Genomic DNA, 12,438 nt, shown 5'->3' with positions numbered 1-12,438 from the left:
AAGACAATTTCCTTTATGATTTCTCCTCCTATGTATTTTCCTGTTCACTCTTTCTAGTCCTCCAACTAAGTGGGTATTGGGCCTCCTTGATTCTGATTTTCTATATTTTTTGGGGTTTTGCTCTACTTTTGAGAGGTTTTCTAACTTTGTCTACCAATGCCTGTACTGTAAATTCTGTTTCCAAATACTTGTTTCTTGGGTGCAATATGTTCTATTATCTTTCTAAAAAGGGATGATTTTTTAATTTTTTTTGAGGTTTTCATCTTCCTACATCACCTCTGTTTTCTCCAAATTTGTTTTTTTTCTTTCTGTTTTGTCTTTGTCTTTGATGTCAAGGCCTCCCTCAGATGCCTTGGTTATTTATATTCAAGAGTGCAAAACTAAAAGGCTGATTCATAGTTCTGTTTCAGTGGGTAGCACTTATTGACTGTTAGCTTTAGTTCGGGGCAATATGGCTGAGCAATTTCAAAGAGAAACACCTGCTATTAGCAGATTCTGCAGAGAAGAGTCTTTCATTCTCCTGTCTAGAGGATATAAACCTGGAAGACAATGTTCTGAGAGATGGTGGGTAAGAGTATGCAGGAGGACGGTGTCTCAACATTTGGTGTATAATTAATCTGTTGTCATTATAAGGCCCCTCACCCTCAACAGTGCCTACAGTTTCGTCAGTTCATTTGCCCTCTGTTATATCCTCTTCAGGAGGATAACCTAAGGTCTCTGCCTGAGTTGGAGAGGGAAAATTTTGTGGTTAAATGATTTTTGGACCCAGATTTTAAAAAGAGCTTTGTGTTTTCAACTCTACCTTCACTCTCATCTCAAAAAATCATTGTTGTCACCAACTGAGAACCATGCCAAAGATTTGATATTTCAAATTAAACCTCTTGGTTTTTCTTACTTCTGGCCTAGAATCCAACTTTCTCAGATATGCTAAATTAGTTCTGTTTGCTGGCTTATAGAATGTCATAGTTATTGAGCTTCTCATTCTCTTTTACTTTTAGTTCTTAAAAAATCACTTTGGTAATATTTTAGTGTAGTTTTAGAGTGAACAGTGGTGTGTTCAACTTGCCATACTTCCTTGGGAGATTTTATTTTAATTTTTAGTGGCACATTGGAGGTTTAAATACTTATGTATCAAATCATTGAACTTTTCTTTTGTCAACTCTCCAAATAAATTGCATTTATTTTTAAAAAGGTATTCCTTATTTGAAATCTCAAAATCATTTGTATTCCTTACAGTGTGTTTTAACTTTTAAAGTGTGAACATATAACTCAATTATCTGGTATTTATTTTAGGATATAACTTGAGCTAAATATCCAAACTGAGTTTTCCTCAAACATAAAACTGATTTTTCCTAACAATATTTATTTGCTCCATACTCATTGATTTGTGATGTTTCCACTACAGTATATTAAGTTCTAATATATACAAGTCTGACTTTACTAACAATTCAGTATATCTATTCTCCCATGCTGTGTTAATTAGTGTAGATTTCTAACTCTCATCTCCACTTCAAAATTTTTGTAATACTTATGTACTTATTTTTTAAGATTTAAATATGACTTCCCAAAAGCTTTGCCAAGTCTCTCCTCAAAAATCCCATTATGATTTTTATTAGAATTTGTAGAAATCATAAGTACTATTCAGTAAATATTGCTGTTTTTCCCTTTTGTTGAAGCTGCAAGTGGCCAAGAATCTTGCTTTCTATGGTGTGTGAATGGAAGTTATAGGTATTTCACTTCCTTTCCTCACCACTTCCTTCCTTACCGATGCTCTAGCGATTGGAGAAATGCATGTCAAGATATAACTCCCATGTACCTGGGCACCTGAGGGACAACAATGAGCAGAGCCTCCCTGTTGATCTGCATTGGACATATAGTGGGAAAAATATATACTTAACCTTTTTTTTTGTTAAGCTACTGAGATTTTAGGGCTGTTTGGACCTCCAGCACAATGTAGCCTATCTATAATATAGAATTATGTTAATGATATCAACTAATTTGGGAAATCTAGGATTATCTATAACATAACTGCTATAGGATTCATTACTGTCAAGAAAGGGGTTAAATACTGTAATATTAAGTTTATTTTAGTTGACTCTCTTGGCTAGTTCCATATCAATACTTTAGTCCCCTTTATGATATTTTATCAAATTAGACTTGAAGGCCTCTGCTCAAAATAGTGTTTTCAAGGTAGGGGGATAGGGCTATGGATCCTTAGATGCTGTATTTATCCTTGTGTTTTCATAGATTTTCATGAGGAAAACTTTCTTTTTAAGGCATTAGTGCTTTTTGTGCCTTTTCTCCTGATGTATACCCCCACCCCTCTACTATTTGAGATTTGTGCTATTAGAAAGAAGTACTTGAAAAGATGCTACTGAGAAGGACCCTTGGCTCACCTTCTACCTAAGGTCTTAGCTCTCAGTGGTTCTCTTTCAAATCACTATGAGTGACAGAAGGATCAGTTCAGAAATTCAAAGGCTGAGCCTACCTGTGCATGTTCCAAGGACACAGAAAAAGGTGGAAAGTGAAAGCAGTTTTTAAAAATTTTCTCACCCAGATCTTTAGGAATCCACTGAGGCAGAGGTATGTGTGTCCTTTGTGTATGAGAGAGTGAGGTGGATATTTGCCTGTCCTTCTGGTGACCAATCTATGTTTCATGTTTCTTTGGGGTGTATAGCTAAAGTGCATTTTCTAGCCTCTCCTACAGTTAATATGGGTCATGGAATGTGGGTAAAAAGTGACATATAACACTTTCAGGCCTCACTTCCATATCTTTTATCACTAGGTGCTTACCTTCTATTCAGATCAAATGGAGGACTCCAAGCTGCTATGTAAGAGTGGAGTCCCTAGACAGAAGGAATGTGGGTTTTCTTGCTAACCCACTGGACTGTGAATATGAGTGACAAATAAACTATTGTGTTATGCCACTGATCTTTGTAGATATATGTTATAACAGCCTATTCTGATATTAAGAGAATAGTTTCAAACAAAATTGTGTATTTTATATAGTAAGTCCTTTATGGAGTGGGAGTGGAAGGAAGATCGTTTGTGTTTATGTAATATTTTCTAGTTCATAAACCTAATTAGGTGAATATGAAAATGTCATTTAATCATGTTTTATCTGAAAAAATATATATAATTGGCTGAATTGGTGGACTATTTTACTCTCATGTAAAACCTGACAAGTGTGAAGTAAGTTTATTAATGTCTATGACAGTATATTAGGTGGTTCTCCTTTGCAGTCACAATCTAAGATTCATACCTCATGTATAAGGATATGATCATATTGTTATTTGAGACTTTCCCGTTGAATTAAAAATTAAGAAAGTAAATATCTTATAAAAATTGCTTGTAGTCACTCACTTGTATTAAGAAGTAGCAATACTTTCATACACAGGAACTCTTCTTGGCTAACTTGAAGCTTGACAAACTCCTGTGGAATCTGCCACATGGTGAGGCATAGTGAATAGAATGATGATTCCTTCATCCTCTGTCTTATATCACACACAACACACACAAGATAAAGCAAGAAGGAAAAAACATACACATGGTGTCTTAGCCAGTTTGTGTGATTTACCAGAGAAAATGGCATTTGGTAATTTATATATTATTAAAAATGTCTTTTTGTAAACACACTCAATATTTTGAAGTTTAAGCAAAATAAACCAATAAAGTAAATCATTCACAATGCTGAATTTTTTGAAGTTAAGAAATTTTGAAGTTAGAAAATCATATTAAATACACATGTTGCTTCTCACTTTTATTATTACATTTTAAAAACCTAAGGAGTTGAGAATGTGGAGCTGAGGAAATCATTTATTTATGATTTTTTTCTGTTAAAAATATATAAAATTTTATATGTAATCCAATGGGAGAATGGATTCAGTTCACAGAAATTGAAGAGTATAGAATAGTTCAGTGTATTCAGTTGAGAGTATTCAGTGTAGAACAGTTATACTGTGAACTATTCTAGGGGAAATGTATGGTGATCAAGAAAAGAGAACATTACAAAGGATTAAACAATTGACAAGGCCAAACACTAATTCTGAAGGTTGGGGACATTTTTTAAAGGTATTTTCTCAACCATGTGTTCTGCAATATCTACATTAGTCACATGCAGCTAACACGAATAGTGAAAAGAAAACTAGATTTTGACTCAGAAGAACTAACATTAATCCTGCCACTCAGATTCTTTGGCAGGATATGCAATTCCTCTGAGCTTATTTCCTGAACTGTAAAATGTAGGATGCTGATTCCTACCTATTTCAAGGGATTATAGGGCAAAATGGAATTAAAATATATGAAAATTATTCATTACCTATAAAGACTTATACAAGTAACTTATATGCTATAAAATTCTGAGTCAGCATTCATCATTAGAATGGTATAAGTATTTCCACGAAAAGATTCTTATTCAGTTTAAGGTTATACATAGAAAATTAATTATAGTAATTTAAATACAGCCAAGAAAATTGAAATATTTATCTTTTAATTTCTAAAATAAATTAGCGATTTTTCCTCTAGAAGGAGAGATAATGTCTTTATTTTCTGAAGGTAAGTCAATACTTTCAAGCAAAATTATTTCTAATTTACATAATTATCTTCATCAGTACAAAGGTATAAAATTTTAATTTGATAAACTAAAAATTTCATTTTATCTTTAAGTATGTTTCTTGACACATTGAAACAAAAGGGGAAATCTCCAAATATCAAATTACTAATATAATGATAACAATGTTATTAATTTTGTTATATCAAGCTATATCCTGAGATAATTCTGATAACGTTTTCAGGAAAATTCTTTTATTTAGGATACCAGTAGTATAATCATCTATTGAAATGTAATTTCTAAGATTATCCTACATATACACTGTAATAATAAGAACAAAAATCAAGTTACTACTTACTCATTTAGTATTAGATCAGGTGCAAAATATAGCATCTGCCCACTGACATGTTTATAAGATCTCCATCCTAGTCCAAACACCATTAAGCTCATCCAAGAATACTGGATGAGAGTTATCTGGTCATCAATATGTAAATTTCTAAAACCTACAAAACAAATTAAAAAATAAAATGATCCCCAAAATCACTTGTGTTAAAATGCTGAAAATACATAGAAATTTGAAAATAGATGTAAGTAGAGTAATATGTTGTTTTTAATTTTAATATATTTTATACTACAAATGAGGAAATATTAATAAATAATACCTGAGAAATTAAAAAGGAATAACATTGGAAGTCATTAAAAATGGTCACTATGTTTTAGCATTTCTGGGAATTCACTGATTGATGGTCATCCATCACTGACACATACAATATTCATTTATTGAGAATCACTTGTCTCTTAGGCACTGTGTTAAAATGGCGGGGTTAAGAAAATGGAAGACCCAACCCTTACCCTTAAAAGAAACTCATAAGTTGACAGGAGAGACAAGCACATACTTATGTGCACCAGGAATTGGGAAGCAGGTCAGGAAAAACTCCCAAAGAGATCATGCTCAAGCAGCGTATAATCAGTTTGTTAAAGAATCTTGAGTCTTTGGACTTTAAAAAAAAAAACAACTGGTTTTATTTTGTAAAACCACTGCTTTCAATCGTGCTTTATTTTTATTTAACATCCTTTAATTATGTCTTAGGTAGATTCCATAGTTTATGGTCACTTTTGTTTTTTGGAACTTAACCCAGTCTCACTTTAAACTATCATGTGCTTTAAAAGGTTTAGGGAGAGAAAAAGAGAGAGTGCATCCTTCTCTGGTGTTGGTGGCAGAGGGAAGACAGCAGGGAGAGGGCAAATGCATTGACTTAAGTGGTCAAAACCTTCTTTTCATCTCTTTTCAATTCTTTCTGCCTGCTTTGCAGAAGATCACCAGCCCAGCGCTGATGAACTTAAAGGAGGGAGAGGCAAAGAGGTAAATTTGGAGATGGAGGCTGTGGTCAGATATATCTATTAAGGAGCAACAATAGCCTTATTTGTGTTGTGGAGGCATCCTTGGTAGCCATGTGGAAGACATATTCAAGGGAATAAGTCTGGAGTTACAGAAAAAAGTTGGGAGCTATTGCCAAAGGCCAGATGAGAGATGATAAAAGTCTGAGATAAGCCAACAGGTAGGAATACAGAGCAGGGAGTACATCAGGGAAATATTTAAAGGGTAAAATCCAAGAGATTTGGCAACTGATTGTATATAGGTAGGAGAAAGAAGGAGCCTAGTAGATATTTCAGTATTTTTACAGGAATGGTGGAGGAAAACAGCATTACTGAGACAAAATAGAGAAGAAATAGGCTAGGGACAAAATCGTAAGTTTTGATATGTTGGAGCGACTTTTGAAATGTCTAGATAGCAGTTAAACAAATGAATTAGAAATATAGAGGGGCTTTGGGTGGCTCAGTCAGTTGACCATCTGACTTCAGCTCAGGTCATGATCTTGAGGTTTGTGAGTTTGAGCAAGGCGACAGGCTCTGTGCTGACAGCTTGGAGCATGGAGCCTATTTCAGATTCTGTGTCTCCCTCTGTCTCCGCTCCTCTCTCGCTTGTGCTCTGTCTCTCTCAAAAAAAAACATTAAAACATTAAAAAAACAAACATTAAAATATTAAAAAAATTAAAAAACATTAATAATAAACAAATTTTAAAAATAAATATGGATAGATGAACTATAAGTATGAACTTGGAAATTCTTTGTTTTTGAGTATGCTGAAACAATGAGAGTAGATGAAATCTTTTATTAAAGGTACATAAAAATCAAGTGTTTTGGTGGGAACATCAACTATTTTCCACAAAGCTACTTTAATAACATCTGTTCTGCCTAAGAATTTGTTGAAATCTACTTACAAATGACCTATTTCAAAAGTAAAACCCAAACAAAACTTGATTCCTTACAGGATAAAACAAATGTATTTCCTGATTCTGTGAATCATCTCAAGGTAGGTAGAAAAGAAGGTTATCTTTTCTCCATACACTCCTGATAGTCCCATCTTCCTGTGAATAGAAGACTGCTATTCCCTTCTTTAAAATCTTAGCCTTACACAACCAAAAACAACTCTCATGCAAATTCATAATTAGGAATGCCACAGTAGACATCTGCCTCTTTTTTTCGGGGATGGTGGTGAGGGGTGTCAACTCTTTAGTATCTAACTTTCTCTTCCCTCCCTCTCAGTCTTCCTTTCTTCCTCTAGGTGGATAGAGTTTCCCATTGGTTGTATTTTGGTGAGAGCAAGTGTCCCCAGTGAAACTGGCTAAGGACTCTACTTCCCTGAGCTTGTGATCTGGATTTGACCCACTGAACACGTACTACCTAGACTCTGAATAAAAAAAAGTAAAACAAAGACAAATGTATGGTTAGGCTCTATTCTGGATGGCAGTGGTTTGATGGCAGTGGTACCCAGTGAGGGCAGAATCCAGTGGGGGCATTTGTGATGTTTGTTTTTTTTTGTTTCTGCAGGGACAGCTTGGTTTCTGCCTATTTTCCAAACTTATTCCAGTTTCTATTCACTGAATTTCTGGGATCCTTCTAGGAAATTATTTTTTCTTTGTGTTCTGTTTCTGATAGCCAGAAGTGTTTGCTAAAATTAACAGAGTTGGCTTTTTTTTGCTTACATCCTGATTTATTCAGGTGCAGAAAAACTCCCTAAACAACTAACCAAGAAAAATGTGGCATGCAATTTTCATAATTCTTTATTTTCATATGACATACATGTATCTTCAAGCTCATGTCTATATATTATTTCTCTTTCAAAACAATTATGAATCACTTTTAATACAATAGACCTATAGAAACTAAAGAAATGCATAGAAAGAGTGCTTATAAATAATATTTTATAGGCTTTATGAAAATGGGTAATTCTTTTATGAATTTAAAATCATTTCATAAGAGATTAATAAGTTTTCCTAAATTTTTTGCAAAGCAAAACTCTTTAAAGCGACACATATGTAGATCTTCCTATTGCTGGTCTATCTCCTTAAATTAGGAGTTCTGGAGAGAAGGCTCAAGTTCCAGTTTTGGCTCTACCACTTACTGAATGCCAGCTTAAGTCAGTTAATATTACTATATCTATATTTCTTCATAAGTAAAATCAAAATGATAAAGAAAGTTAGTTCACAGAGTGGCTATGACACTCAAATGGGATAATTATGCATATTTTGGAGCACTAGTAAGATGCTTATTATTATTCTACCAATGGATCCTGTAATAGAATTGCTGATGGAGAAATGGCTTTTAAGAAGGCCACCGATCAGTCTGATGGGATATCTCTAATATTAAAACAATAAGATCCAGAAGGCATTTTATATATTAGTAAATATATAAAAATAACTGTATATGTATGTATTCATACTTATTTATTAACATACATAAATTTGCTAATATATTTGTGATATATTACATATTAAGAGATATTTTATTATATATTATAAATTTAATATCTATAACTATATACTTATATATTTTATTTATATATTATGGAACCTATGTGATAACATTAAAGGGTAAATATTATTAATAGCAACAAAATTCAAAGCAAAAGCAAGTGTTCTATCTGGAATATACATTTTCCAGAACACATATTTCATATATGTATTTATTTTTCCAGACTATATATTTTATATATATGTTATTATATATATATATATATAAAACAAATTACATATTTATATATGAAAAATGACAGTCTCATAGAAATTAGGTTCAATTAGTCACATGTATTAAAACATTAACAAATTTTTCACTATCATCTTAAGGAACATATTTTTATTCTTTATTCCTTTCTTAGTTCCATAACTTTTAAAAAAGTGTTTAATACTACTTAAATATTTGAGTTACTATGCTGCATTTTTTTCACTCTAGGCCTTAGAGATGTTAATCTCTAATTTGAAAACTTTTACATCATAACAGTTAAATAATTTGTTCTTTTTAAAAAACAGATTCCACTTATATTTACAGGTTTATGTCTACTTTATCCTGCCCTTTATTTTGTAGAAGTTGCTTACTTTTCTTTTTGCATTCTGGAATTACTAAGAAGTAAAAATAAATTACTAAGAAGTAAAAATAAAGGAAGATTTTTAGTAGATTATAATATAAAAGGCAAATCTTGCTGAAATAACTTAAAACTTTTGAAATTACCAATATTTATAGCAGAAAGTGTATTATTTCCATTTAACAGGATGAAAAAGAACTCAGAAAACAGCTTTTTAAAATAGCCACCTTTTAGAGGGCTTACTTGTGATAAATGTACACTGTTAAATTGACTTGAACATGCTTGGTACAGAAGTATAATTCCCCCCCCCCCATTAACTGTAATATCATTCATTACTTTATACTGAAACAAAGAAGGGAACACTGAGATCAAATTCCCATTGATGATAATGATCAGGTAAAGTCAGTACATTTGCAGTGATGATCAAAATAAGAAACTACACATAGAGAAGTGATGGATGATTCTTAATTGTGTTTAACAAGTAGTAAAGAAAAATACCCTTTCCTTTTAAGTGACTTGACCTGATAGTTTCTGACAAAAGCCCTGTTACAAGCTGTTCGATCTTTAATGATTAAAAAAAAAAAAAAACTATGTGGTAACACATGGCATGTATGATCTTCTAAATTCTCCTGTGTTACTTCCAGGGTTTTGATAAAATATATAGATTGTGCTCCTGTAAAAGCTGTCTTGCATTGAAACATTTTATCCACAACAAAGGCAGAGCATTAAATGCCTCAGCACATTCTGACACAAAGTATGAATGAACTTTGAGGAGCATAGAAAAGCTACAGCACTGTAAGTATAATCACCAACAGATATATGATTGTTTTTAATGAGTAAGGACTTGATGGCTAATGATTTAAAGTAGCATAGTTCCTTTCATATCAATTCTGTAATTCAAATTTCTATAAATACCCTTTAAGCACCCCTTTGGGATGAAGCTTTATGGTTGCAATTAGGCATAGAGACTAGAAAGACTAATACTTGCAGTCTGGAGACAGAAAAAAAATGAGAACATAATTATAATTCAGAGTGATAGTAGTATGGTTGATAAAGGCAAGAATGATGTGGTAGAGCAAAGTGGCCTTTGGCTCAGTCTGGGAAGGCTCAGGGAACACTTCAAGTGGCAGATGATTAGAATCCTGAGGGCTAGTTAGAGACCAGCACGGGGGAAATGTGGGAAAAGGGAAGAATCTTCAGGTAGAGAAACGATATGTAAGAAGGCAGGATATTAAACAAAGAGCATTGTGGGAACTTTAGAGTTGCTTGAAGAGGAAGAATGAGAGATAACATTGTAAATTCAGGAGCCAAATCACAAAAGATTCTTGAATGTTAAGGCTAATAAGTTTGGACTTTGTTATGGAAAGGAAAAGGAATGATATAATTGATTATAATTGTTTTTAGAAAGATGATTCTGATGGCAGAAAAGGATTGTTTGGGGGCAGGGTGAAACTGGTAATCGGGTTAGTCAAAGAGCTACAACTCTTTAGCATGAGTGAGCATCCACTCATGAGTGATTACCTCATGAGCATCCACTCAGTAGCAGTGGATGTAGCATGTATAATGAATCCTATATTTAATAAATAGAGTTGACAAAATTTGATAACTAATTGGATAGGAGGTGAAGGAGAAAAGTGAGCTCAGGATACCCAAGATTCTGTCTGAGGCACCATTTCAAGATACAGGTTTTAGGTTTATGGAGTAGAAGGTCATATTGACTTGGAAATGCATCCATGTGGAAATACATAAATAGTTGAAATAGGTGGTCCAATAGTTCATTACAGGGTCTGGGTTTATAGTATGTATTTAGGAGTCATCAGAATATAGTGTTAGTTGAAGACAAGGCTATGAATGGGCTCATCCAGTCTGTGCAGAATGAAAAACTACTGAAGTAGAAGATGGAACTCAGGAAATGCCAAGTTTATGGTGTGAATGGAAGAACAAATCCACAAAGGAAACAAAATTTGTAAAAAACATATCCACCTCAAGGGAAATGATAAATGCCAAAGTACGAGTATCAGCCAGAAATGGTTATTTCATTAGTGTCTCCAGAGGCATGCAAAACATGGTAATGGGTGAAAGTATTCATTAGATTTGATAAAAAAAATTTTGTTGACATCAACAATATTAATTTCAGTGGAATAGGATGTTAGAAAAATCATTTTTTGAGAGGCTTTATAACAGTATTCTCAAACCTTGACTTTACTCATAGGCTAATCTCATTTCTTTCCCACCACTTGTGGGGGTGGGGAGTAAGTTGATTTATTTATTTTAATTGAGATGAAAGAAAAAATCCTTTGTCACATATGCAATGGCTGTCCCTGACTCAAAGATATTTTGCATGCTTCAAGGCAGAAAACAAGGCAAAGACTGTTGCAGTCTTCTGATACTGTTAATTGCAAGTAGTCTGGCCAACTGAGATTAAGGAGCAAGATATGTTTTCAAAAATGCAGTATTTAAAAATGTTAAAGCATTAACCCTAATAGATTTTTTCACAAAATAAACAGAAAAATCAGGACAAAATTTCTAAAAAGCCAATATTTTCCCTAAACCCCTCTGTCACATAAAGTCTGCTACAATGTATTGATATATAGGATAAAGAATATTTCAAAGTGAACCTGAATTGGGAATGAGGACTTATTAATTAATTTAATTTCCAAAGCCTACCCTGACTTTCAAGACCCTCCTTGATCAAATCATAACTATGACTCTAAATTTCCTTCTACTACTCTCTCCAACGTAAATTTATTGTCAGTGGCTTCTTAATACTTGGGTGATGAGCCCCCCAGGAGGCCAATACTGTAGTAGTGTTTGAAAACCATATATATAATTGTATTTTCTTAATTAGCAGATATTAAATGTTATCATTACTATGCTGTGGGGGAAGGTATGATAACATTTTTTTGTGTTATGAATAGAAAAGATTGAGAATAATTCACCAAACATACCTCATGCTTTCCTTATTTTACATCATAAGCCACACTATTCCAAAGTCTCACTTCTTCAAGGTACAATGTAACTGACACCTTGACTCTGAAGCCTTTCTTTAGTCCCTGAAGATAAAAATGTCTTCTGTCTCTCTTTTCTTTAATACCACTATAGTTGTTTGTGTATCTTATTTATTCCACTGGATTGAAAATTCCTTAACAGAAGGAATATGTCTTGTTCATTAAAAAAATCAACTATAACTAACATACAGTGTTGTATTAGTTTCAGGTGTACAACATAATGATTCAACATTTCTATAAATTACAAAGTGCTCATCACTGTAATTACACAGTGCTCATCACACTACACTGTTGCAGGTGTAGTCACCACCTGCAACCAAACAATGTTTTACATTATTAATGACTTTACTCTCTACAGTATACTTTTCATCTCCATGACTTATTTCATAACTGCAAGTTTGTATCTTTTAGACTCTTGTATCTATTTCATACATCCCCCTCCCCCCCCCACTCCTCTC

General features: G+C 33.2%; 1 protein-coding gene across 1 annotated transcript in view; it reads right to left on the bottom strand.

Annotated features, from left to right (window-relative positions):
- The window catches only part of PGR (progesterone receptor), a 108,902-nt gene that overhangs the window by 14,710 nt on the left and 81,754 nt on the right, over positions 1-12,438 (bottom strand). Inside the window, exons 5-6 of the mRNA XM_043579876.1 lie at positions 4,908-5,052; positions 3,364-3,494 (exon numbers count right to left, since the gene is read on the bottom strand). Coding sequence (XP_043435811.1) covers positions 3,364-3,494; positions 4,908-5,052 — 276 coding nt within the window. The remainder of the gene's footprint in view (positions 1-3,363; positions 3,495-4,907; positions 5,053-12,438) is intronic.

Source organism: Prionailurus bengalensis, chromosome D1 (assembly GCF_016509475.1).
Source record: "Prionailurus bengalensis isolate Pbe53 chromosome D1, Fcat_Pben_1.1_paternal_pri, whole genome shotgun sequence".
Taxonomy (NCBI): domain Eukaryota; kingdom Metazoa; phylum Chordata; class Mammalia; order Carnivora; family Felidae; genus Prionailurus; species Prionailurus bengalensis.
This window is presented reverse-complemented; position numbering and strand designations above follow the sequence as displayed.